The sequence below is a fragment of the Antechinus flavipes genome, chromosome 2 (assembly GCF_016432865.1).
Source record: "Antechinus flavipes isolate AdamAnt ecotype Samford, QLD, Australia chromosome 2, AdamAnt_v2, whole genome shotgun sequence".
In the NCBI taxonomy this organism is placed as follows: domain Eukaryota; kingdom Metazoa; phylum Chordata; class Mammalia; order Dasyuromorphia; family Dasyuridae; genus Antechinus; species Antechinus flavipes.
This window is the reverse complement of record NC_067399.1, coordinates 91,038,674-91,066,431: the sequence shown is the minus strand read 5'-3', so window position 1 is coordinate 91,066,431 and position 27,758 is coordinate 91,038,674. Positions and strand designations below refer to the sequence as shown.

Genomic DNA, 27,758 nt, shown 5'->3' with positions numbered 1-27,758 from the left:
ATAGAAGAAACCACTCTTCAGTTTTGAATTTGATGAATTGGCCTCAGTCCTGTTTTCTAATTGAAATTCTTCAAATTGGATAATTTGTCACAAATTTGCCATTTTGACGGTTCCCTTATAAATACTGGAGTGCCATCTAGTGGTGTAACAAAGCAACATTGTTATACCATGATCCTATTAGCAAGCTGAAAGTTTTCTTTCCTGTTTTTTAGCAATACCTTGTGACTTATCGAACCTTGCCTTTACTGCCTTTTTGACTTTTGACTTTTTACTTGAATTTTATCTTGTGTTTTAAAATTTTCCATTTTCTCTTCCTATTGAAACAGTATTTTAGTACTTTCATTGCATTTCAACAGTATTGAAACAGTTCTCTGAGGGTAGAGGTTGTGTTCTTTGTGTCAATTAAAATGTCCAGCACAGTACTCCGTAGGCTAGTAAAGACTTAATAAACATTTGTTCATGAACATAGTTTTCCCTTCATATTGCCCTGTTTTGTTGTATAAAAATATAATGAAAATTTTTACAATGCTTTCTTTTCTTTAAGTTTTTAAAATTTCTTTCTATTAAAGTTTATATTTTCAAAACATGCATGGATAATTTTTCAACATTGACCTTTGCAAAACTTTTGTGTTCCAGATTTCCTCCTTCTTCCCTCTACCCTCTCCCTTAGATGGCAAGTAATCCAATGTATATTTAATCTTATACAATTATATAATTGCTACAATTCTGTTTAGGGTTTATACTGTACTTATCACAGTATAGTCAAAGTATGTAAAATAATTTATTCCATGAAATTTTACTTGATAACTTCTATTTCGGAACACAGTACTTCCTAGTGAGCTTTTAGTGAAACACAGACCTACAATTATAATATCAGAATTGTTTGAAGAGTTTTAATCTATATTCAGTTTTTTGTTTTTTCCTGGACATTTTCTTTAAAAAATTACATTTTAATGTGATATTTAAGAATAAACCTGGACAGTTTTGATTAGTTTAAAGCTGAATTTTCAATATTTCCTTGGCAGTCATTATACCTAATGCTTTAGTATTTCACATGCAATTTTTATTACAAGCTTTGTTGTTCAAGGATGTGTCAGGCCTGATATGTCAGGAAGGCTGTTTAATATATATGGGTTCTCTGGCCTGGAGGCACTTTAATCCACTGTGTTTAACATATGTGGCATGTCTGAGTTAGCTAGTGATTGAATTAAAGTTCCTGATTGATACCGGATGCTGAATATTGACAATGCACAGGGGTGGGAAAATAAAGTACTTCTAGAATATCAACTTTTAATACATTTTTGTGCATGAGGGAGGGGGTGTGTGAAAGAGATTTGGGGAGAAAGTTTTTGAATTTCCATCGAGTGCTGTTTCTCAGTTTCCAATGTTTAAAAAGGACTTTTTAAACATTTTAAATTCTTGGCTCATTTATAAAATGTAATGAGAATTTGTTTTATATTTGTGGGTTTTTTTCTGGTTTTGACTATTACAAAAGTAAAACTTTTACCTTTCTTTTCCAATCTTTTTTTTTTCCCCAAATGTTTTGAATAGTTTTTTAAATTGGCTATTTCTGTTTGGTATTATATTAGGGTGTTGTATGGAGATGGAAGATATAAGGATCTTTATCATTTTGGAATATTGTAATCTGGTTTTGTGTATAAACTTTTCAAAATATACAGTTGAATGCACAAGAGGAGAATTTTTTATATAGTAAAGCCTCAATATTTTGAGGGATTATCAGTATAAATTAAGAAACATTCTGAATATAGACAAGAAATCCTTGTTTAATATTTTTAGATACTCATAGTAGCTTTTTTGGTAATAACTTGAATTTGCTAACAAAATATTTGCTTGCTAGAAGTTCTCAATGAATCTGTTTAAATTTAATAGTTAAACATAATTTTTAAAGTACATGAAAAATATTATAAGTAAATGCATGCTTCAGATGAGTTTAAGAAAAAGAATGTATTTCAAAATTTAAGCATTCTCTTTGGAATTTTATATACATTGTTATTTTCTTAGTAAATACTTTTGCATAGTTTTGGAAAATATAAAATTCATTTTAGATTCTGTCATGCTGATAAATTTGAATTTTGTTATAAATCTGAATGAGTGGGATCTAAATTAAGAACATTTTATATAGAAATTTATTTTATATGCATGTCACTTTATCATAAACCAACTATTAAATATAATAAAAATTCTTAATTGTAAAAGTATGGTATGACTCAGGTACTTTGTTCATTTAATAATGCTTATTGATAGATTACTGAAATCCATTTTGAGAAAAAGAACTTAATTATTTTCCAAATGACTGGCCTGCTTTGTAGTAGAATGTTAGACAGTCTCTTTCATAAATGTTGACTTAATAAGTTTATCCTTTATATATTTTGTATGTCATCTGTCTTTGCCATTTATGTTTACACTCAGATTCTGGCCATTAACCGAGGGGAAAATTTGAAGATCCTGACAGTGAAGGTCAACATTCCTGATAGTGTGAAGAACGAATTCTGTAATTGGTGTGTCCAGAACAGGTCTGTGTGCTGATTTTTATGATCTTCTCACACTCTCTCCTTTTTCACACCATCATGTAAAATAACTTAGGGATCTTAATGCTTTGAGGTGTTGTTTGAACCAAAACTTTAATTTAAAACTATGTAACATAAGTGTCTGAATGACTCAATGTAGTTTTTCCTTTTTGAAATTTTGACTGTATAGCTGTTTTGATCATTTTTCTTTAATGACAGAGTTCTAAGCTCTGTAAATTAGCATTACTGTGTGTGTGTGTGTGTATGTGTGTGATTTTTATAAATTACATACATGGGGATAGGCATGTTTGTACTGTTTATTAAGGTACATTTGTGTGAGATAATAGTCCATCAGTAAATGTTTATTAAATGCCTACTGTGGGCCAAAAATGTGCAATGTATAGGAGATTCAAAAAGAAAGAATAACGGATAACAGGTGTGATTGATGGAAGAATAAATTATTTTATTAATAAGAGTATACAACAAACTACCTAGATAGGAATGAGGATGAGAAATTTGGGAAACTAGGCATAAACTTGGTTCAGAAGTATGAGATAATAGTGATTGAGGATTTCAGTCATCTGGAAAATGATTTCAATTCAGCAAGCATTTATGAAGCTTCAGCTACCGTGTTTCCCCAATAATAAGACCTATCCCAAAAATAAGCCCTGCCCTTACTGTGTAAGATTCCTCTAAAATAAGCCCTCCCCACAAAATAAGCCCTATTGAGATTGCTACTGTAGTGAAGGTGATCCCCTGCGGTACACGCTACATTATGGTACCCTCTGTATGCACTGTCCCTCCCACCGGTGAAACGCATGCCACGCCCCGAGCTGCATCCAATCAGAGCTGCAGCAGTGAGCGCGTCATCCTGTTCTTCCTTTTTTTTTTTTAAATAACTTTTTATTGATAGAACCCATACCAGAGTAATTTTTTACAGCATTATCCCTTGCACTCACTTCTGTTCCGATTTTTCCCCTCCCTCCCTCCCTCCACCCCTCCCCCAGAAGGCAAGCATTCCTTTACATGTTGACTAGGTTACAGTATATCCTAGATACAATATATGTGTGCAGAACCGAACAGTTTTCTTGTTTCACAGGGAGAATTGGATTCAGAAGGTATAAATAACACGGGAAGAAAAACAAAATGCAAGTAGTTTATATTCATTTCCCAGTGTTCTTTCTTTGGGTATAGCTGCTTCTGTCCATCTTTGACCTATTGAAACTGAATTAGCTCTCTTTATTGAAGAAATCCACTTCCATCAGAATACATCCTCAAACAGTATCATTGTTGAGGTATATAATGATCTCCTGGTTCTGCTCATTTCACTTAGCATCAGTTCATGTAAGTCTCGCCAGTCCTCTCTGTATTCATCCTGCTGATCATTTCTTACAGAACAATAATATTCTATAATGTTCATATACCACAATTTACTCAACCATTCTCCAATTGATGGGCATCCATTCATTTTCCAGCTTCTGGCCACTACAAACAGGGCTGCCACAAACATTTTGGCACATACAGATCTCTTTCCCTTCTTTAGTATCTCTTTGGGGTATAAGCCCAGTAGAAACACTGCTGGATCAAAGCATCCTGTTCTTCCCCAGTGATTTGTTTGCTGGCGCCATTGAGAGCAGTGCCGCGGAGGAGAGCTGAGGCAGGACAACATAAAAACCCGGTATGTAAGTGGGAGTGAGGGGGCATGATGGAGGATAAAAGAAGAACTCAGGGGACATGATGGAGGATAAAAGAAGAACTCAGCCAGCACTCACCACGCTAAAGAAATGAAGAACTTCCTTGCAGAGAGAAGAATAGATCAAGTAATGATTCCTGCAGGAATGACTGCCTATCTCCAGACCCTTGATATTGCAATAAACAAGCCATTCAAGGACCATTTGCGCATGGAAGTCAATGACTACATTGAAAATAGAATGGAAAGAAATCAGCATGGAAACGTTGTGAAGCCCTGTCTGCAAGAAGTCGTGACTTGGGTGAAGAAGTCATGGGATAAAATTACTGACAGCTGTGTCGCCAAGGCACTACGAGCAGGTTACCTGGACAAGACATGTTCATTTAAAGAGAGCTGTATTGCTGGACATGACAGATTGGGTCCACTTCTTCTGAAGGAAATAGAGGCGCAAGACATCCAGGATGGAATTCAGGGTATAGACACTTAAGACGATGTTGTTGAAGAAGATGACATGATCATTATTGAATAAAGGTACTTTTTTTTGTTCACATTTACCTGTTTATTAAAATTGCTGTCAATGTTCATTAAAATAAGCCCTCCCCTGAAAATAAGCCCTCTGGTGTTTTTCTGTCCCCAAAAAATAATAATAATAATAATAAGACAGTGTCTTATTATCAGGGAAACACGGTATGTGTTAGGTGCAGAACTAATTGTTAGATAGAATGATTACAATAAAGCAATCTTAACATTAGAGAAGAATTCACTTAGGAGAATGCTCTAATAGTTCAAGGACAGGGCTATCAGCCTGATGGATAATGATTTTGTTAGTGAAAAGAAGGAGAATGAAATGTAGATGTAGAATTGAATGATCTGAGCAACTGATTGGATATAAAGTAAGGGAACATAAAGACCATAAGTTTCCTCCTATTTTGTAACCCTGCATGACTGAAAGGATGTTGATTTTTTTTTTTTTTTGGAAAGAAATTTGGAAATTAGGAAAAAGGGTAGTTCTAGAGGAATGATTAGAAATTTTGTTTTGAAAATTTTGACTTTGATATGTATGCAAATGGTAATATGGACCTGAAATTTAGAGTGATGAGAGTTAGGTGTGTGAATTTAGGAGTAATCTACATCTAAATGACAAATGAAACAAAGAACATGATAGTCAGATTTATTCCCCTGCTTAATAAATTCTAGTTCCTTTTAATTGCCTCTATCATCAACTACAATTTTTTTCTGTTTTTCTGTTTGGCATTAAAGCTTTTCACAGTGTGACTCTGGCTTCCTTTTCAGGTTCCCTTCTGGCACTTATGATCCAGCCAAAACTAACTTTCTTGATATTCCTCACATTAAACATTTTGTCTCTTGTCTCTAGGTCTGTGTAAAAACTATTTCTCATGCTTAAAAAAATATGCTAGAGGCAGAAGGAAGTGCAATGGATAGGAAATCAGGGATTCAAAAAGACTTGAGTTCAGATTCTACCTCAGACTCTTGTTATTTCTTTCCCCTGGGCACCTCTCTCAGTTTCATGAAAAACTTTCTCATCTTCAAAATAGGAAGGATTTCAGTACTTTCCTCATATGATTGTTGTGAGACTCCAGAGAGTTAATATACATAAAAAATATATTAAAATGTATTTATGTAAAAAACTTTATTAACTTTTGAGTAGGGTAGCTAGGTGGATAAAGAACTAGGCCTAAAAGTTAGACACTTATTTTCTGTGTCACTTCTTGCCCACTGAAACAAGTCACTTAACCCTGTTTGCTCCAGTTTCCTCATTTGTAAAATGAGCTGGAGAAGGAAATGGTAAACCTCTCTAGTATCTTTGCCAAGAAAACTCAAATAGGTTTTGGTTGTGGAAAGTTGGACATGACTGGAAAATGACTGAACAACAACAAATAGAAATAGAAAAGGTCGATGGTAGCTATGAATCCATATTTGGCATTTGTGAAGGGATCACCTGGGATTAAAACAAAGGGCAGAGGAATTTAAGAGTGAGCATAATATACTGTTGAACTGTTTGAATTAACATCCAAGTTCCTAAGGGGGTGGGGAGATAGCTAGGTGGTGCAATGGATAGATCACCATTTCTGAAGTTAGGAGGACCTGAGTTTGAATTTGGCCTCAGACACTTTAACAGACTCCTAGCTGTGTGACCCTGGGCAAGACACTTAATCCCAATTGCCTCAACAACAACAAAAAAAAAACCAACCCAAAAAATATTCCTAAGGAAAGAAATCACGACTAGCATAGGACAAATGTCATAGGCTAAAATAGTAGGGAGAGAATGAACAGAATCAGGACCTCTGCTGAAGTTATTACAGATAATTTCTTGACTTACATTAATAATAACTTCTTTCTTCAAAGTTTGAAGGAATCTACAAAAGGAAATTCTGTTCAGGAAATGAGATTACATTGCAGATTCACGCCCTGCTAGAGTTTGTGACAAAGGAAAAAGAACTTGGACAGAACTATCATCTCCCTCAATTTGAAGAGAGAATAAATTTTTAAAGGTTCCAGTGAAGAATAGATTTAAATTCTATAGTGTAAGTCTATCAAGAGAATCTACTGTAAGAAGTGAGAAACTACTATAAGAAGTTAAAGGGTGAAATTCTGACAATAAGAAAAGAAACTAATTTTATGGAAGAAAAACAGCAATTGTCTGAAAAGACTCATATGAATGCATAGTGAACTCCCAAAACCAACATATATTTTTCAAAGCTGTATAGTTGATTTCTGATCAAGTAGGTTTCCCATGTGCTTGCTGCAGCAAGAACCTAAAAATCACACCAGGTTCAAAAATGATTCAGAAATGCAATGACTGGGAGATGGAGCCAAGATGGCAGAGAGCAGACAAAACTTTCTGTGACCTCTTCTGACCTTCTCTCAAACCAACAACAGATGAAGCCTCTAAACTGCTTTTGGAGTCACAGAGCCCACAAATATTTGGAATAAAACACTCCCAGAAGAAGATACCTTGGAAGAACTTCAGAAAAAGTCTGTTTCAAACAGGCAGGGGGTCAGTCTGCCGAGCCCAGACTGCAGCACAGGGAGACCGAGGCAAGGAGCTGGGGTGGGGAGTCAAAACGTTGCAGTTCCCTGTAGCTGGGAATATTCTGCGAGCCTCTTAGGCTACTCTGTCCTGGTTGCAAGCAGGTGTTTTGGTAGATTTGCTGCTAAAGGCAAATTGTAAACCACTGAGCCCTTTAAGAATGTAGGGACCTAGTAGTAATACCCAGCGCTGGAAATCAATCAGCAGAACAGCCCCAGAGCAAATTAAAGCAGCTGTCCCTTCTTTGCATTGAACAGACCTCAAGTCTTAAAAAATGTATAAAAAACCAAAAAGAATTCTCACCATAGTCAGCTTTTATGGAGAGAAAGAACAGACCTCAAATCCTGAGGTTCCTAAAGGCAAAGCAACTCCAGATGAAGCTCTAAAAGGAAATATAAGCTGGTCTCCATTTCATAAGATTTTCTTGGAAGATTGCATAAAGGATATTAAAAGACAGAAGAAATAAAATGAGATCATTGCAAGAAGGAATGGAAAAATCATATAATGCCCAAAAAAGAGATATGAAAAAGATACCAATTCACTGAAAAACAAAATTTGTGAAATGGAAAAAGAATGCAATAAACAAAAAAAATTTCAATTGGCCAATTACAAAAGGAGTTTAAAAAGGTAACTGAAGAAAATAATACTAAAAATTAGAATCAAACAACTGGAAGTGAATGACTCAAGATTCTAAAAACTAGTCAAACAAAAACAAAATAAATGAAAAACTAGAAGAAAATATGAAATACCTCCTAGGAAAAACAACTGACCTTGTAGGAAAATAAATATAAGAGACAATCTAAGGATTATTGGACTTCCTAAAAGCCATGAAGAAAAAAAGAACTTAGACATTATCTTACAGGAAATTATAAAAGAAAACTGCTCTGGTATTTTAGAATCAGAAGGTAAAATAGCCATTGAAAGGATTCACTGATCACTTCCTGAAAAAGACCCAAAATTAAAACCCCAAGGAATATTGTGGCTAAATTTCAGAACTATTGCACCAAGGAAAAGATATTGTAAGCAGCCAGGACGAAACAATTGAAATACTGAGGAGCCACAATTAGCATTACCCAGGACTTAGCAACTTCCACCTTAAAGGATCGAAAGGCCTGGAATCTGATATTCCAAAAGGCAAAGGAACTTGCCAAGAATAAGCTATACAGCTAAAATGAACATTATTTTTCTGGGAAGAAGATGATATAGGTGAATTTCATCTATTTCTAATGAAAAGACCAGAATTGAACAAAAAATTTGATCTCCAAACAGAGAACTCAAGAGAAACATAAAAAGGCAAAAAGGAAAGAACTCTAAAAAATATGTTTAGTATTGATATTGCTTCATTATCTAGGGTACCCTTTAGTAAAATATAGTTTCCTTCCTTATCTCTTTTAATTAGATCAAACTTTGCTTTTGCTTGATCTGAAATCAGGATTCTGACCTCTGCTGTTTTTTTTACTTCACCTGAAGCATAATAGATTCTGTTCCAGCCCTTTACCTTCACGCTGTATGTACATTGTTTTAACTCTAGAGAACTCTAGAGAACTTTTTCTGTTATGGCTATACTTACAGAATGTGGATATAATTTGATTTTATTATTATAATGTGAAAAAGAAACTAGAGATGGAAAGTGGGTCATCCTGGAAAAAGAAAAAAAAGGAGGTAAAATAAGGGAAATTGTATCTTTTTTTTTTTTTAAATAACTTTTTATTGACAGAACCCATGCCAGGGTAATTTTTTACAGCATTATCCCTTGCACTCACTAATGTTCCGATTTTTCCCCTCCCTCCCTCCACCCCCTCCCCCAGATGGCAAGCAGTCCTTTACATGTTGAATATGTCACAATATATCCTAGACACAATATGTGTGCAGAACCGAACAGTTCTCTTGTTGCACAGGGAGAATTGGATTCAGAAGGTATAAATAACCTGGGAAGAAAAACAAAAATGCAAGCAGTTTATATTCATTTCCCAGTGTTCTTTCTTTGGGTGTAGCTGCTTCTGTCCATCCTTGATCAATTGAAACTGAATTAGCTCTCTTTATTGAAGAGATCCACTTCCATCAGAATCCTCAAACAGTATCGTTGTTGAGGTATATAATGATCTCCTGGTTCTGCTCATTTCACTTAGCATCAGTTCATGTAAGTCTCACCAGTCCTCTCTGTATTCATCCTGCTGGTCATTCCTTACGGAACAATAATATTCCATAACATTCATATACCACAATTTCATCCATTCATTTTCCAGCTTCTGGCCACTACAAACAGGGCTGCCACAAACATTTTGGCACATACAGGTCCCTTTCCCTTCTTTAGTATCTCTTTGGGGTATAAGCCCAGTAGAAACACTGCTGGATCAAAGAGTATGCACAATTTGATAACTTTTTGAGCATAGTTCCAAATTGCTCTCCAGAATGGTTGGATGTGTTCACAATTCCACCAACAATGTATCAGTGTCCCTGTTTTCCCACATCCCCTCCAACATTCCACATTATCTGTCCCTGTCACTCTAGCCAATCTGACAGATGTGTAGTGGTAGGGAAATTGTATCTTATGAAGATGCCAAGAAAACCTATTATAATTGAGGGGAAAAAGGGAGGGGGATGAGCATTATGTGAATCTTAGTCTCCTCAGATTTGGCTCTGAGATATTTGGCTCAGATATATTTGGTTTCACAGAGAAACTTCTCTTGCCTTACAAGGAAGTGAGAGGGAAAAGGGGAAAAGAAAGGGAAAGACTAATAGAAAGAAAAACAGAAGTTTTAGGGGAAAGGTGTAAAAAAAGGGGAAGGGGCTTTAAAGGGGGAGGACTGTTTGAGGGAGGTGGTCATCAAAAAGCAAAATACTGGGGAGGAGAAAAGGGGGAAAGGAAAGAGAAAAGCATAAATTAGAGTAAATAAGATGGCAGGAAATACAGAATTCGTTATTTTAACTGTGAATGTAAATGGGATAAACTCTCCCATAAAATGGAAAGGGATAGCAGACTGGATTAAAAGCCAAATCCTACAATAATGTTGTTTACAAGAAAGATATTTAAAATAGTGATACGTACAGAGTGAAGGTAAAGGGCTAGAGCAGAATCTATTATGCTTCAGATGAAGTAAAAAAAAAAAAAAGCAGGGGTCTTAATCCTGATCTCAGATCAAGCAAAAACAAAGATAAATCTAATTAAAAGAGACAAAGAAGGAAACTACATTTTACTAAAGGATATCCTAAGAAAATGAAGCAATATCAATACTAAACATATGAACCAAGTAGTATTGCATCCAAATTCTTAGAGGGGAAGTTAAGAGAAAAGCAAGAAGAAATAGACAGCAAAACTATACTAGTGGGGTATCTCAACCTTGCTCTCTCAGAATTAGATAAATCATACCACAAAATAAATAAGAAAGAACTAAGGAGGTAAACAAAATGTTAGAAAAATTAGGTATGATATAGAACTTTGGAGAAAATTGAGTGGAGAGAGACAGGAATTTACTTTTTTCTCAGCAGTTCATGGAACTTATACAAAAACTGACCAGGTGATAAGGCATAAAAACCTCAAAATCAAAGGCAGAAATCAGATTATGATGCAATAAAAATCACATGCACCATAAAGCCAGGAGAAAATACACCAAAAATTAATTGGAAATTAAATAATCTAACGCTAAAGAATGAATGGGTGAAATAGCAAATCAATAATTTCACCCAAAAAAATGACAATAAGACAACATGCCAAAATTTGTGGGATATAGCCAAAGCGGATTATAAGTGGATGTTTTATATCTCTAGATGCTTACTTGTAAAAAATAAAGAAATCAATGAATTGGGCGTACAAATAAAAAAGCTAGAAAAGGAACAAATTTAAAATCCTCAAATACAGAATTTGAAATTCTGAAAATAAAAGGGGAAATTAATAACATTGAAAATAAGAAATCTATTGAATTAATAAATAAACTAAGAACAGTTGGCTTTATGAAAAAAACCAACAAAATGGACAAACCTTTAGTTAATTTGATTAAAAAAGGAAAGAATAAAATCAAATTCTTAGTCTTAAAAATGAAAAGAGAGAACTTTCCACCAATGAAGAGGAAGTTAGAGCTATAATTAGCAACTATATGTCAATAAATTGGATAATTTAAGTGAAATGGAGGAATACATACAAAAATATAGATTGCCCAGGTTAACAGAAGAGGAAATAAATTATTTAAATATTCCCATTTTAGAAAAAGAAATAGAATCAACTCCCTAAGAAAAAATCTCCAGGACCAGATGTGAATTCTATCAAACATTCAAAGAGCAATTAATTCCAATACTATATAAACTATTTGAAAAATTAGGGAAAGGAGGAGTCCCACCAAATTCCTTTTATGACACAGATATGATGCTGAAAGCTAAAGCAGATAGAGTGAAAACAGAAAGAAAATTGTAGACCAATTTCCCTAATGAATATTGATACAAAAATCTGTTTATATATTTTATTTTATTATAGCTTTTTATTTACAAAACATATGCATGGGTAATTTTTCACCCTTGCAAACCTGTTCCAATTTTTCCCCTCCTTCCCCCCACCTCCTCCTTTAGCACTGGCAGGTAGTCAAATACATGTTAAATATGTTAAAATATATGTTAAATCCAATATGTGTGTGTGTGTGTATATATATATATGTATATATATGTGTATATATATTTATATAGTTATCTTGCTGCACAAGAAAAATTGGATTTAGAAAGAAAAAAAACTTGAGAAGGAAAACAAAAATGCAAGCAAACAATAACAAAGAATGAAAACGCTATGTTGTGGTTACTCAGTTCCCACAGTCCTCTGTCTGGGTGTAGATGGCTCTCTTCATCACTGAACAATTTTAACTGGTTTGAATCATCTCATTGTTGAAGAGAGCCACGGCCATCAGAAATGATCATTATATAGTCTTGTTGTTGTCATGTATAATGATTTCCTGGTTCTACTCATTTCACTTAGCATCAATTCATGTAAGTCTCTCCAAGCCTCTCTGTATTCTTCCTGTTGGTCATTTCTTACAGAACAATAATATTCCATAACATTCATATACCATAATTTATTCAGCCATTCTGCAATTGATGGGCATCCATTCAGTTTCCAGTTTTTAGCCACTACAAAAAGGGCTGCCACAAACATTTTTGCACGTGTGAGTCCCTTTCCCTCCTTTAACATCTTTTTGGGAAATAAACCCAGTAGTAACACTACTAGATCAAAGGGTGTGATGCAAAAATCTTAAATAAAACATTAGCAATGAGTTTACAAAAAGTCATCCCCAGGATAATATATTTTGACCAAGTAGGATTTATACTAGGAATGCTGGGCTGGTTCAATATTAGGAAAACTTGTCAGCACAATCAATTGTATCAATAACCAAACTAATAAAAATCATATGATTATCTCAATGGATATAGAAAAAGCATTTGATAAAAAACAACACCCATTCCTATTAAAAACACTAAAGAATATAGGAATAAATGGACTTTTCCTTAAAATGATCAGTAACATCTATTTAAAACCATCAGCAAGCAACATATGTAATGAGGCAATGAGAATCATTGCCAGTAAGATCTGGAGTGAAACAAGGCTACCCACTATCACCGTTGCTATTCAGTATTGTATTAGAAATGTTAGCTTTCGCAATAAGAAAAGAAAAAGAGATTAAAGGAATTAGAGTAGTTCATGAGGAAACCATATTATCACTCATTGCAGATGATATGATGGTATATTTAGAGAACTACTAGAAACAATTCACAACTTTAACAAAGTTGCAAGATACAAAATAAATCCACATAAATCATCCACATTTTTTATTACCAACAAATTCCAGCAGCAAGAGATACAAAAACAAATTCTATTCAAAGTAACTGCCAATAATATAAAATATTTAAGAATCAATCTGCCAAGTGAGAGTCAGGAAGTATATGAACACAACTACAAAATACTTTCCATACAAATAAAATCACATCTAATCAGTTGGAAAAATATCAAGTACTCAAATATAATAAAAAATGACAATACTACCTAAATTAAATCTACTTATTTAGTGCCATCAAACTCCCAAGAAATTACTTTACAGATTTAGAAAATAGTTCATCTGGAAAAACAAAAGATTAAGTATTTCAAGGGAATTAATGGAAAGAAAATGCTAATGAAGGTGTCCCAGCTGTGCCAGACCTAAAACTATATTATAAAGCAGCAGTCATCAAAACCATTTGATATTGGCTAAGAAATAGAGTAGTCAATCTGTGGAATATATTAGGATCACAGGACAAAATAGGCAATAACTATAGCAATCTAGTGTTGAAAAACCCAGACCCCAGTTTTGGGGATAAGAACTCATTATTTGACAAAAACTGCTGGGAAAATTGGAAACTAATATGGAAGAATTTAGGGCTTGACCTACATCTAATGCCACATAACAAGACAAGATCAAAGTGGATTCATGATTTAGACATAAAGAATGATATTATAAGCAAATTCTAACCTAGAATATAGGATATTTATCTCTCAGATTTGTGGAGAAGGTAGGAATTTGTGTCCAAAGAAGAACTAGAACTCATAATTGATCACCAGATATGTAATTTTAATTAAGTTAAAAAGATTTTGTACAAACAAAACTAATGCAAGACAAGATTAAAAGGGAAGCAATAAATTGGGAAATCATTTTTACACTTAAGAGTTTTGATAAAAGTCTCATTTCTAAAATATATAGAGAATTGACTCAAATTAAGACAACTCTGAGATACCACTACACACCTGTCAGATTGGCTAAGATGACAGGAAAAGACAAGGACGAATGTTGGAGGGGATGTGGGAAAACTGGGACAGTAATACATTGTTGATGGAGTTGTGAATGGATCCAGCCATTCTGGAGAGCAATTTGGAACTATGTTCAAAACTTTATCCAACTCTGCATCCCCTTTTACCCAGCAGTGTTTCTATTGGACCCATATCCCAAAGAGCTCTTAAAAGAAAGAAAGGGACCCACACGTGCAAAAATGTTTGTGGCAGCCCTTTCTGTAGTGGAAAGAAAATGGAAACATAAATTGGAGAATGGCTGAATAAGTTATGGTATGTGAATGTTATAGAATATTATTCTATAAGAAATGATCAAGAGGATGATTTCAGAGGCCTGGAGAAACTTACAAGAACTGATGCTAAGTGAAACGAGCAGAACCTGGAGATCATTGTACACAACATCATCAGTATTATATGACTATCAATTCTGATGAACATGATTCTTTCCTACAGTGAGATGATTCATGCCAGTTCCAATGATCTTGTGATGAAGAGAGCCATTTACATTCAGAGAGAGGACTGTAGGAACTGAATGTGGATCACAATATAACATTTTTACTCTTTTTGTTGTTGTTTGCTTGCTTTTTGTTTTCTTACTTTCTTTTTTTAAATCTGATTTCTCTTATGCAGCAAGAGAATTGTATAAATATGTTTATATATATTGGATTTGACATATATTTTAACATGTTTAACATGAAAAAAAAAAAAAGAAATGCAATGACTTCTTGCAATCCAGAAGCAACAGAAAAAGGAGCTACCAGCCAAGCCAATGCAACCAAATAAACTGAAATTCTCCCAGCATTACCAGAACCATGTATTACCTATAAGAATCTATATCTGGAAGGAGCAAGAACAGAGAGCTCCCCTGAAAAAGCCCCAGAGTAATCAGAAATCTATGTGATAGATCTTGGAAAGGACTGGTATCAGACTGGTCTATGTACATACTCTTATCAGGACACCTCAGGCAGGACTCCATTGAGTCAGGCAATTTGTTATGGGATTCCATGGTAGGTGTAGAAGATGTAGAACTCATCCTCCAAGGTCTGGAGGAAGGGGAATGTGGAGGTGAATGCAGGGGCTCAATTAATACAAGTTTTGAAATAGATGATTTTGTTAAAATCTCTTGGATCAGAATTTCAACATACTTCAAATAACTGGCAGATGTGATAATTAATTGCTTTCAGTAATATTTGAAAGATCATCAGAAATAGGAGAATTTGTGCAAAAAAGGACAAAGTCAAATGTTACATTTTTTAGAAAACTCTACTTATCTATACCTCCTGTCACATAACTCTAATTGCCTTTTTGATATTTCAACTTGGATATCCCATGAGCATGTTAAATTCATTGTGTTCGAATGGAACCCATTATCTTTCCCCTAAAACTTCTACCCGCAAAAATCTTGCCTGTTACTTTCAAGGACACTACCCCTTCACCTAGTTCCCCAGATTTGAATTTACACAGAATCCTTTCTATCTATTACTGCCACATCCAGTCATTGGCAAGGCTTCTTGTATGTGTGCTAGTTCTTTCTCATCTAAGGCAGCATCTTGGCAGCTCAGATGGGCTTGGTGTTCTTCATCAGCAGAGATTTCCGCAATCTTCCAGTTGAGATGTACCTCTTGCAGTTTCCCACCCTTTTAGTTATTTGAAAATTCTTGTAGCTGGGGCAATGGTTACTTCCAACTCCACTTCCCAGGGCTTGATGCTTAGCCTGGAGGTGTTTATACATCACAGGGATCACGACTCTTATCTGGTGTCTTCTGATCAGAGATTGCTCTCAGAGGTCTACTATTCTGTTGTTTTTATTGGTCCATATTCACCCTGAGGTTCTTTTTTCTCTTTTCAGGGAGTATCTGGAGAGCATGGAATTTACTACTCTTCTCTGCCATCTTCCTAGAATCCTTTATTATTTACCCTTTTTTTTTTTTTTTTTTTTTTTTACCCTTTAAGTAATTTTTCCTTGATCTGTTTTTTCAAGGATCCCCCACCCCCCACCCCCCATCCCCGAGGCAGTTGGGGTTAGGTGACTTGCCTAGGGTAGCAGAGCTAGGACTCGTTAGATGTCTGATGTTACAGTTGAACTCAGGTCCTCCTGACTTCAGGGCTGATCCATTGCGCCACTTAGCTGCCCCTCAGGTTATTTTTTTTTTTAATGCCAACACTTCTTTATTTTTTTCCTGATTTTCAATATATTAACTTTATTTTAATATTTTTGGTTGTCTTGTTTTTTACCTTTTTTTTTTTTTTTATCCCTAGTTAAAAAAACTCCAGTTGTTCCTTATTAACTTTGAAATAAAAGATAAAATCTTTTCTTTGGAATTCAAAGCCCTTCACAATCTGGCACCCTCCAACTTTTTAGATTTTCTTATACTTTTCTCCTCTTCCTCTGGGATTACGCCAGCTTCCTTATTGTTCTTTGAATAAGATTCATCATTTTGAGATTGGATCTTTTCAATAATTGTCCCCAGTGCCTAATACATTCTACTTCTTCATCTCTTCCTTTGGCCTTCTCTGCCTTCTTTGTGAAGCCTTTCCTTTCCCAAAATGTGTCACACCTCTGTTATTTTTCTCTACTTAATTGACCCTGTGATCTTGAGAGGCTTTTAACTTTTTTCTGAGCTCTTGCACATATGCTTGGCACAAATCTGTGGCACCTGGTAGTTGCTTAAATGCTTTTTCTATAACCAGCATATAGTGATAGATTAAAACATGTTTGTTGATTTGATTTACCTCTTTGATCCAAGATTTTTTTTTACATTTTTTCCCCCCTCTAAAGAGCTCTAATTTAGGGCTTTTTTGTTTTATTATGTTTTGTTTGCTTAATTTCTTCTAGCCTTCTTTTTCTGTCAGACCATTTTTTAAAAAAAAACATTTGTTCATATTGTAGAGTGTTTTTCTTCTTCTGAGTTAATGTCTCTCGAGTTTTTCTTAAACCCTAATATTTTTTCATTGTGATAAGCTTTTATTTTTGTTTAGTCATTTTACAACTTTACTTTTGTTTAGTCATTTTACAACTTTACTTCTTACATTATGACTTGTAGTAATGCTAGACTCCATCTCCTCTGGATCTTGTAGATAGATTGTGTAGATCCTGTTAGGTCCTATCCTCTTTGTCTTCTAAACATCACTGCAACCATTCTGGGTAGGATAACAAACACTAGCCCCTACCTTTTTCTTTAATTAGTGGCTTTCCTTTTGGTTTCCTTTTGTTTTACTCTGTGCTTGGATCTACATATTTCAGTCTTGTTCTCCTTGTATTGTATTTTTCTCCTTGTCTTCTTCCTATTGAGAGTTATTTATTTTGTTTTTACTTTAGTCTTGTCAGTCCCTATTCACATGTTGGAGATTGTATTGGTCTATGTCTTCCTGCAAGCTTTCTAAGGTGGGCCTTCCAAGTTTTGAGTTAACCCTGACTCTTATGTTTTTCATTTCTGTGAGAAGTAAAAATGTTGATCTTGTCTCCTTGAGCAATGACATATGGAGGTAGGCACTATTTTCCATTTCTTTTCTTAGAGGCTTGGGCCAGCTTCTTAATTTAGCTCCTAATTAGTGGATCACTTGCCAGCTTGCATTGTCTTTTTTTTTTTTTTTTTAATATACAAAGCTTTTTATTTTTAAAATATATGCAAAGATAGTTTTCAACATTCACCCTTGGAAAATCTTGTGTTCCAATTTTTTTTTCTCTCTCCCCCCACCTCCTTCCCTAGATGGCAAGTATTCCACTACATGTTAAACGTGCAGTTCCTCTATACCTTTTTCTCCAGTTACCATAATAAAAAGGTCCTTCAATCTTTTCCTGTCCAAGGGTCAAACCCCCACAGTGTTTGTAAGGTTTCTAAGGCTGAGGGTTTGTCCCAATCCCAACTGTCCCTAGGACTTATTATTTTTTTAAGTCCATGGAATTGGCCTGAAAGTGTTTGCACTTAACTTTGTACAACTTCTGCTGCTGGATATCACTTCTTCCATATAGTCTTCTTGGGTTTTCTTAAGAGAACAATTGCTTTACTTGACTTTTATTTATTTCTGCTGGTTCTACTTTTTCTCTGAGGCAATGTTCTGTCTTTTTCTGTGGAGGAAATTTGGAGAGCTGAAAATTTTTTGAACTACTCTGCCATCTTCCTAGGTATTATTATTATAAATGAGTTACGTTTTTAAAAGGCTTTTCCTACTTTTTTTGATATATCATTTTTTTAATATGTTTTTTTAAGTTAGTTTCTTCAATATTGAAATAGGTCTGCCTCATAGTGAAAATATTTTATATAAACGTATATACACATCTCTTTGTTTTTTTGGTATCCTTTTGCTAGAGTATCTTTAATTTCCTATCATTCATTAGGACACTGGTTTTAAATTCTCACATTGTGCTTACTCCCTGATTGAGTTATTAAGACTATATTTCTTTTGTAAAATGAATTTGGTAGAGGGCTTTCTTCTCTAAAATATTGATAGTAATATATGGCATAAGTATTAATTGTTCTTTAAATATTTACTAATATTTATCAGTGTTTACTAATTTTCCTTTCCCACTTCCCTTTCATAGTTATTTTATAGTTTACTTACTTTTATGGCTTCCTTTCTGAAAGTGGACTTCTTTTTTTATTGTTCCCCTTTTCCTTATCATTGCATATTTTTGCTTTTGTTGTATGATTTCAACACTTGTTTTTCTTTTCTGCAGGTGGAGACCTTTAAGATTTGCCAGGCCGGAATTAATGAAGATCTTACATGATTCAGTAGAGGATGCTTACAAACGTCTCATTTATCCTCTTCTCTGTAGAGAATACAGGTACATAGCACATATGCTTTCTTCTTCCTCTTTCTTTGTCTCTCTCATTCTGTCTGTCTGATTGTCTCTTTTTGTTTCATTCTCTCACAGACATACACACACAGAGAACTTGTTTTTTAGAATTTACCCAATAATTATCTAATAAAAGAAACATCTTGATATGAATCCTCATTGCTCTGTTTTGGAGCTCCTAAAAGTAGATCTTAAAATAACTCTTGCTATATGAGTTGCACTTCTGTTGGCAATATGTGATCTTTTGATATGTTGCATTTCTAATCCTTTGGTACCAGTCTATTACTGTGCTGGTAATGATAATAAAAGCCAGAAGATTAAACAGATGAGTTTTTAGCAAGTGAGAGATGAGAAAAAAGCCAAGGTGTCCTTATTTTAACATCTTATTAGCTAATTCTTACTACTCCTTTCTCTTTTTAACTTTGGTAATTTATTTTTAGATTCAAACATTATTTGCTATACATTAATATTTGGACAAGGATTACTTTGGTTTTTAAGGATTCAGTTGAATCTTCATTATACCCATAATATCTAACAGTCAGTGTTCTTTCATCAATGCATTTGGATGTCTACTTCAGGAGAGTCTGGGGCTGGGAGTTTGAAAGAAAGTTGTCAAATAGAATATTTCAACACATATGTGCAACTCCTTGCTGAACCCCATATGCTTCTTTATTTTCACATTTTCTTAACTCTTAATCTAAAACTTTTTAATTTTCAAAAGAATAATTTCTATCTTTTTCTTTTAAGTCATTCAGCAGAATTTTTCTAAGGCTATATTGGGACTTTATGTTCTCTTGATTAAGAAAAGGAAAGAAATTTCAATTATGTACAGGTTGTATTAGGTACACATCTTTCATGTTTATCTTAAACCTTTAGTGAATTTGTTCAGCTCTACACCATCCTCTTTTCTCAAGTCCTTTGCATCTTTATCTGTTTTCAGTCTTACTTTTTGAAGCCCTAGCTTTCAGTTATTCCCACCATCTGCTGTTTCAGTCTTGTGGTAATCAGTAGCTGTGGTTTCAAGTCTCATCTCATTTTTCAAAGGTAGACGGATAATGAAAAAAGAAATGTGAATGAAAATTTGATTAATTGCTTGAATGAAAAATTTGGAAAGATCATCATGTGTCTTCAGTATTATTTTACTGTTTATTTCCTTTTGCATTTTGCTTTTATACCATAGCAATGCATTTCTATTTCTTAATATATTATGTTTTATGCACCCCTTCTCCCCTGTCTCTTTCATTGTTTCCCCATCACATGGTGACTTTGTGTGAAGACGAATTGTGAGGAGAAAATATAGGGGGAAAAAGTTTATAGGTAGAGAGAGAGTGCTTTGAAATTTTGCATGAAATTTCGTGTAATGCATTAATGAACAAAAATTTTTTGATTGTATATATGATTTTTTTCAGGGCTGTTAGCTGGTATAGTAGATGGGGTGCGTGCTGAACATGGAGTCAGCATGACCTGAGTTAAAATCTGATTTCAGATATTGATTGGCTGGGTGACCCTGGGTAAGTCACTTAACCTTGTTGCCTCAGTTTCCTTATCTGGAAAATGAACTGGAGAAAGAAATGATCAACCACTCCAGTATTTTTGCTAAGAAAACACCAAATGAGGTCACAAAGTGTCAGACATGATTGAAAAAACTGAACAACATTATTTTATCAATATTTGGAGCTTTTGCTGAGAAATTTTTTGTCAATACAAATCTGTTTCTGGATCATGTTGCTTAGAATAATGAGAGATTTTGTGGCTTGCCTTGGGTCATTCAGCCAATATGAATCATAGATAGGACTTGAATTCTGCTTGTGGTGTGATCTTTTCCCCTCCTAGGCTAGCTTTCTTCTCAATAACAAAAAGATACTTGAAACAATTCTTTGGTTTGGTATTTCTCTCAATAAATATATTTGTTCCAATAAAAGCTCTGGAAAAATAATTGGGTAAATCCGTTTTTGATTTTTTTTTCTAGGATTGTTAATTAGGAAAAAAAAACCTAACAATTTTTTTTTTTTTTTTGTGGGAATGTGCCTTCTAAGATCAAAACTCACATCAGATGCAGAGAAGGAATCAATAATGATGTTTGGAAGAAACCTCAGACAACTGCTTCTAACAAGCCCTGTTCCAGGACGAACCTTGATGGGAGTAGATCCTGGTTACAAGCATGGTTGCAAGTTAGCTATTATTTCTCCCACCAGTGAGTACTTCTCTTAATATTTCCTATGAATATCTAATACAGCTTATAATAATTATATTTTAGCTGAAAGTTTTTAAAAGGTTATAAATACCAACTTTATTTTTCTCAAAGCTACTAAAACTCCTAGGAGATAAGATCTTAGTTGTTTTTAGTATTCCTTATACTGGTTAATTGAGTTTTTCTATTCTTCTGACTTTATTTCTCCCTTTACGTGAGCATATTGAGCATTAACTGGTCATTTGAATTTTTTACAATATTAAAAGTTGCTATACTTTGGCAAGATTTTGTTATATGTATTTGGTTTTGCATGGTAATAAGTAAAGGATTTTTGAGTTTAATCATGGCTTGTGATTGTGTTTCTTATAGCTTAAGTTAAATAATACTTTTTTTGGAAGGATTGGAAAGAATGTAAAACATTTATTTCCCATGACAGGCATGGTGAGTTAAAACTCATACTCTTTAGCTAAGGTACTGCTTTTGGACTTAGGATGAGCTCTTAAATTCTTACAGTGGTATGTGAATTACTTGGGACAGTCATTTTGAAATAACTTAATATTTTTTGATAACAATGTTTGTATGTATTCTTTTACTGTCACCAGGCTGATGAAGAATGTCTGATTTTGGCCAGATGAAATCAGATTGAGCTGGTATATTTAGATTTGTCTTTGGTATACTAAACAGTGGAATCAGAAGACTGAGAACATTTTTATGGTTAAGGTTAGGGTTGGGTTAGGGTTAGGATTAGGGTTTTTTAGGTTTGGGGTTAGCTTTTGTTTTTTTATGTTAATTATTCTTTTTTTAACAATGGATATTCTTCAAGGAAATTTACTAGAGTTATGACTCTTAAAGAATACTTTTATTTTGTTAGAGATATTTGTAACATTGCTGATATAGAAAATGTTTCAAGAATTTTTGAAGTTCATTATGGTATATGATTAGTTCAGCTCAAAAGAAAATGGACTCCCAAACAAACAAACAAAAAGCCAACAGATTTTTTTTTTTTAAGGACTGACAGATTTTTGCTGCTGAACAGCGTAATCCAAAGAAAGCAACAATACTCTTTCAAAGAGAAAATGATATTTATGCTTCTACAGTATGGCATAGACTTTTTGAAATTAGAAGAATCAGTTTAAAATGACCTGATAACCATTGTTTTGAAGAAAAAATGCTTTGTCCTGTGCAAGAAGAGATGGAAAGTTTTTCCGTGGAGTTGAAAAAAAGATTATTTTTACTGAAGAAAATTACTTTTTCATTCAAAGTTATGCCAAAACTGTAGCCAGAAGTCCAAATGGATCTACTTTGCCAAAATGTATTGAGAAATTTTTTTAACTTCCAGTGGGCCTGGAAATCCTTTCCTCATTGAGGGAATGATGAAGTCTGCTAAATATATTGATATATGTAGAAACTGAATTGTTCTAGAATTAAAGCCTTATGTTGATTGAATAGTATGGCAGTGTATGCCACATAAGTCAGGTAAGATTTAAGAAATGTATTCAAATGATGAAAATAAACATACTTTCGATTGCATAAGAAATTACTGGATTGAAAGATTAGGGTATATTTAGGAAAATGAATGGTACATCGAAAGTATGCTTTTTATCTATTCTCATGAAATATGGTTTTATGGTAAAGAATCAAAGAATGTGCATCAAAATCTTTTGAACTCAATGATAAATTCTTTAAAATATAAGTGATTGAAGCAAAATATATGTTAAAAGTTTCTTTTAAAGATGTAAAATATTCTGATGTTCACATTAATAAATTTACTTCATCCTAAGTAATTATTACATCACTAGACATTTAGTGATTTTGGTTTTTCCACAATATATGTATATAAAAATTAAAAATTGCAACTATTAAACCCCCTTTTAGAAAATATTTATGGAACTTAATTGATACATGTCTTTAGAAATAATTTTCTTCCCCCTTTTAAAAATTAATTTTCCAACAAAGGGAGCTACATTTGTCAATGAAAAACATAATGAACTCTTAACATGAGGGTGTTTATAATAAGCCATTCTTCCTTCATAATTTTTGTGAACTGGAGGTATAACAATCTTATTTAATTTATATTTATGCTTTTTGATTGCTTATCTCTCTAAGAAGTTAAATAGTTGCTTTTTAAAGTCCTTAAATCCCAAGTGGTGTTAATGATCTCAGTTAAGAAATCTACCTGCAAAATTGCTAAAAGGAAAATATTCTCACTCTTGAGTTAGAAAATATAGTATAGTCAACTATTTTCTTTTTGATGTACATATTACTTAGTGGATCTGTTTAAAAACAAAACAAAACAAAACAAAAAACCCAAACCTAAATGAGGACAGTGTTTAAAATAGTGTAGTATTTAACTTGTACTTCATGGTTTACAAAATGTTTTCTTCACAGCTATTATAACCTTTATAGGTATCATCAGCTTTAGGAGGCGTTTGCTACAGGTGAAGGAGCTGGTTCAACTTTGCCACTTTTGGTAGTTAAATATAAGGCTTAACCCCTCTAGCCTTCAGTTTCATCATCTGTAAAATGAGGAGACAGCAGTAGTCACTAAGCTTTACTTAAGGTTAGCTTGATATTATTAATATCAAGCAGGGCAGATTTTAATAAACAGTATCCTTACAATCTTCCAACTTACTAAAAAGTACAAAAAAAAAATTCCATTATATATTTTAATTGTTAAAAAAACCCCTCACATTAATTCAATATAATGTCAGTTTAAAGTCTTTCTCCTGTAACAAGCTATCTCCCATGAGTGTCCCAAGTCTTGTTTTATAGATGTGTGAACAATAAATGAAAAAATAATGGAAAATTAATCAGTTTTTCACAGCAGACAACAGAAACTTCCACATAACAGTATTAAATTGATTTTAATCATTTGCAAGTTTAATAAATAGTGCAAATAACTCATTTCACTTGGCTTTTCTGAGCAAAAGAGGAAAATCATCAGCAATCATTGATTATTATATTTTAGGCACTATGTTAAATGGAGGCTATAAGGGTTAAAAATGGAACATTTTCTATTCTTGAGGAATTTACATTTTAGTTGGGGGTAAATGTACACTTATAAATATATCTAATATACAAAACAGATGCAGTGTAATCAAATATTTAGGAGCAGCAAGGTTGTGCAGTGGATAAAGTGCTGAGTCTATAGTCAGAAAACTCATCTTTTTGAATTCAAATCTCTCAACATACTTCATTTGTGTGACCTTCAGCAAGTCATTTAATTCTGCTTCAGTTCCTCATCTATAAAATGAGCTGGAGAAGGAAGTGGCAAACCACTCTAGTGTCTTTGCCAAGACAACCCCAAGGAAAGGTGACAGAAAGTGGGATGTTATTGAAATATAACAACAAATTAGGGATTCAACAAAATCAGAAGTTGATTTGTTTTGAGTCTTGAAGGAATTTAGGGATTGTAGAAGATGAGGATGAATAGGAAGTGCATATTTCTGGCATAAGGGAAAGATAATGCATAAATAGTTAGATTTGAAATGGATTGTAGAAAATAAGGCCAATTTAGGGCATAAAGTGCATGAAGGATTATCATGTGTAATTGTCTGCAAAGGCAAGGAGTGGACAGGTTTTGAAGAGCTTCAAATTCCAAATAGAGAATTTATATTTGATCCTAAATGTCATGGGGATCCATTACTGCATATTGGGAAAAGGAATGAAATGATCAGACCTGGTTTTTAAGGATAATCATTTTGGCAGTTCTGTGGAAGATGGATTGGAATAATAACATGCCTGAAACACAGGCCCTATTGGCAAAAATCCAGTTCAGAAATGATTAGGACTCAGAATAAGATAGTTGTGTAAATTGAGAGAAGAGGACAGTTGCAGAGATGTTGTGGAAGTAGAAATAGTAAGATTTGACTGTATATTTAAAATATAAATTATATATATAATATGTTATAAATATAATATACATATATATAAAAAGTATATATGTTATAAAGTATATATATAGTGAAGAATCAAGGATGAAAACTAGGTTGTGAATCTGGGTGACTAGAAGCCAGTAGATTGATACTGACTTCAGCCACTATCAATCAGCTAGAAAGCTCTGGTGGTTCAGTGATAGATCTGCAGGTTCCTCTCTGGTCTGGAATTTTTATTCTGCTTATTCCTCTTTAGATTTTAGAGTCTGATTGATGCTGATACTTTGACCCTGCTGCTCTCCTGATGTCAGAGCCTTATACTTGCTGCTTCCTTTTAACTTTGTTCCTTGCTCAGTAACAACCCATGATGGCTCCTCACCCATCATCTCTTCCTCAATCTGTCTTGGATCTGGGTACAGAATTATAGAGCTTATGGTCTGATAAGTTGGTTTTTTTGATTGACTTTTTTTCCCCTGGTTCTAAGTCATCCTTTCATTTGTTTGCTCTAGTGTTGTTTTGCTTCTCCTTGCTCTTTCCTAGTCCCCACAGACTTCTGTATTCCCCTGCTGATCTATTGCTTTACTTTAGAATAATGATTTACGGTGGTTCTTTCCTTGGATTTCTTGATGAAGATTTTGTTCCTGCATTTTCTAGATCTTTTGTCTGTGCTTCCAAATATCTGCTCTATTCAAAGCATTGTGCTAGGCCCTGTGGGGAGACACAAAGACAAAACAAAAAGGCCCTGCTCTCAAGGAACTTTCAGTTTTTAGGGGGAATACATCATGCATATACATAATTAAATACAAATTTATTTTTAGGAGGCAAAAGCATAAGCAATTGAGATCTGTAAAAGCATAATGAAGGAGATGACAGCTGAAAGAACTATGGAAAGAGATTGGCAAATAAGTTGTAGGTAAATGAACAGTGCATTAAAGGGAATAATATAAAATAAGACTGGAAAATTAGGTGGGAATACAGTTATGGAGAGCTTAGCTGAAGATTTGCATTGCTTTTTTTTTTTTTTTTTTTCAAAGATCATAGTGAGCCACTGAAATGAATGGGGTTGTGACACAAATAGATCTATATTTTAAAAATATTAATTTAGTAGCTATGTGGAAGTAGACCTGGAGAGTGCAGGGAGTGATAACAAGGAAATCAAGTCTAAGGTTGTTACAGTAGGCTAGATGAGATGTGATGAGGGTCTGAAGCTAGAATAGAGATTAGGTAGTGGGTGGGTGAAGAGAAGGAGATGAATGATAAAGATATGGTAAAGGTAGAATTGAAAGGAGTTGACAGAAAGAAGAAAGAATTGTCAGGGATGATATGAGTTATTAATTTATTTTACTGAAAAGATGATTGTATCCTTAGAAACTGAAAAGTACGAATGCAAGGTGCATTTTGGGGGGAAAGACAATGCATTGTTTTGGATATGTTGATTCATGATATAAGTCCTTGAGATGCTGATGCTTAGGAGAAAATTGATTTTACAAGACTGGAGTTAAAGGGAGATATTCAAATTGTATAATTAGGCTTATCTGCTTAGAGATATTAATTCAATCTAGGATAGCTAATGAGATCTCAGGTTAGAATTTGTAGAGAAAAAGAGTGGAGATAGTCTTGGACAGAACATTTGGAAATTACTTATTCTTGGTGGTAGAAGGGAATGGTGCCACAAAGTGTCTTAAGAATCAGGCATCAGAGAATGTCATAGAAGCAAAGAGTGTAGTCAACAGTGTTACTATGTTCAGAGAGATTAACTAGAATGAGGACTAAGAAAAGATTATTAATTTAGCCCTTAAGAGATTGTTGGTTACCTTTAGAGAGAGTAGTTTCAATTAAATAGTCTGGTTGAAAGCCATAAATGGGAAGTGTAGAATGGTTTTCAAAAGGGTGGGGGGAAAGATATGAGCTACAGTTCTGAGCAGCAAAGAGGACTTGATGGATAAGGAAAAATTGAATGTGATGATGGACCTGGAATTGAAGGGATAGTTCATGGTAGAAAAAGAAGAGGACTGATTTAAGCGCACAAGTTATAGAGTAAGTAGATCTACCTCATTATGGATTCAAGAGCCAAGGATGAAAGGATTGGAGATGATGTTGAAGAGGTTTGAGATACGGAGGAGAGAGGTGGGAATTTGTGATAGATGACCTTGGATTTTTTTTCCACTTAAAGGAAGAGCTAACTCTTTTCATTTTGCCATTACTAATAATCTTTTTTTATCTTCCTTTATAAAACTTTGCCTATTTTCTTGCTTGCCATGTCTTTCCATTTGAAAAGGAAATCAAATGCTTACTGGCCAAGTTGACTTCTAAGCTTTAATTTCCTTGTTGTTCTGATTTTGCTATAAACAGGTTATAGTTGCATAGGAAATGGTATTAATCTTTGAAACACACTAACTGCTTCATTATCCATTTTCCCTTATTGTGTGGGCCCATAGCTCTTTGAAATTGACCAAATTGAAATTGTTTTTAATTACAATGTCTTCATTTTATCTTTTTTTTAAATTTGGTATTGATTTTGATCCTTGTTCTAACAAGTTGATGGTCTGTATATAGACATAATTCAGTAATGACTCATATATTATTAAACAGTTGTTTTCTGTCTAAGTTTTTTTTTTTTCTTTATGTCTTAGTGCTTGGCACATAATAAGCATTTAAAAGATGATTTTTGACTTGATTTCATGTATAAGAGAGTAGTTCTGTAGCCTAGGTTTACTTATGTAGCCTTTCAGAACCTTAGTTTCCTCTTCTCTGGAATGAGGATAATAATTGATGTCACCTTTCTTAATAGTTATTGTCTAGATCAGGGCTTCCTAAATTTTTTCTAC

The 27,758-nt window shown here is 33.8% G+C and overlaps 1 protein-coding gene across 2 annotated transcripts in view; it reads left to right on the top strand.

The window, feature by feature from the left end:
• Nucleotides 1-27,758, top strand: part of SRBD1 (S1 RNA binding domain 1) — a 301,555-nt gene that overhangs the window by 53,110 nt on the left and 220,687 nt on the right. For both annotated transcript variants that reach the window (XM_051975202.1, XM_051975201.1), the window contains exons 11-13: nucleotides 2,431-2,534; nucleotides 18,745-18,852; nucleotides 20,901-21,058. In XM_051975202.1, coding sequence (XP_051831162.1) covers nucleotides 2,431-2,534; nucleotides 18,745-18,852; nucleotides 20,901-21,058 — 370 coding nt within the window. The remainder of the gene's footprint in view (nucleotides 1-2,430; nucleotides 2,535-18,744; nucleotides 18,853-20,900; nucleotides 21,059-27,758) is intronic.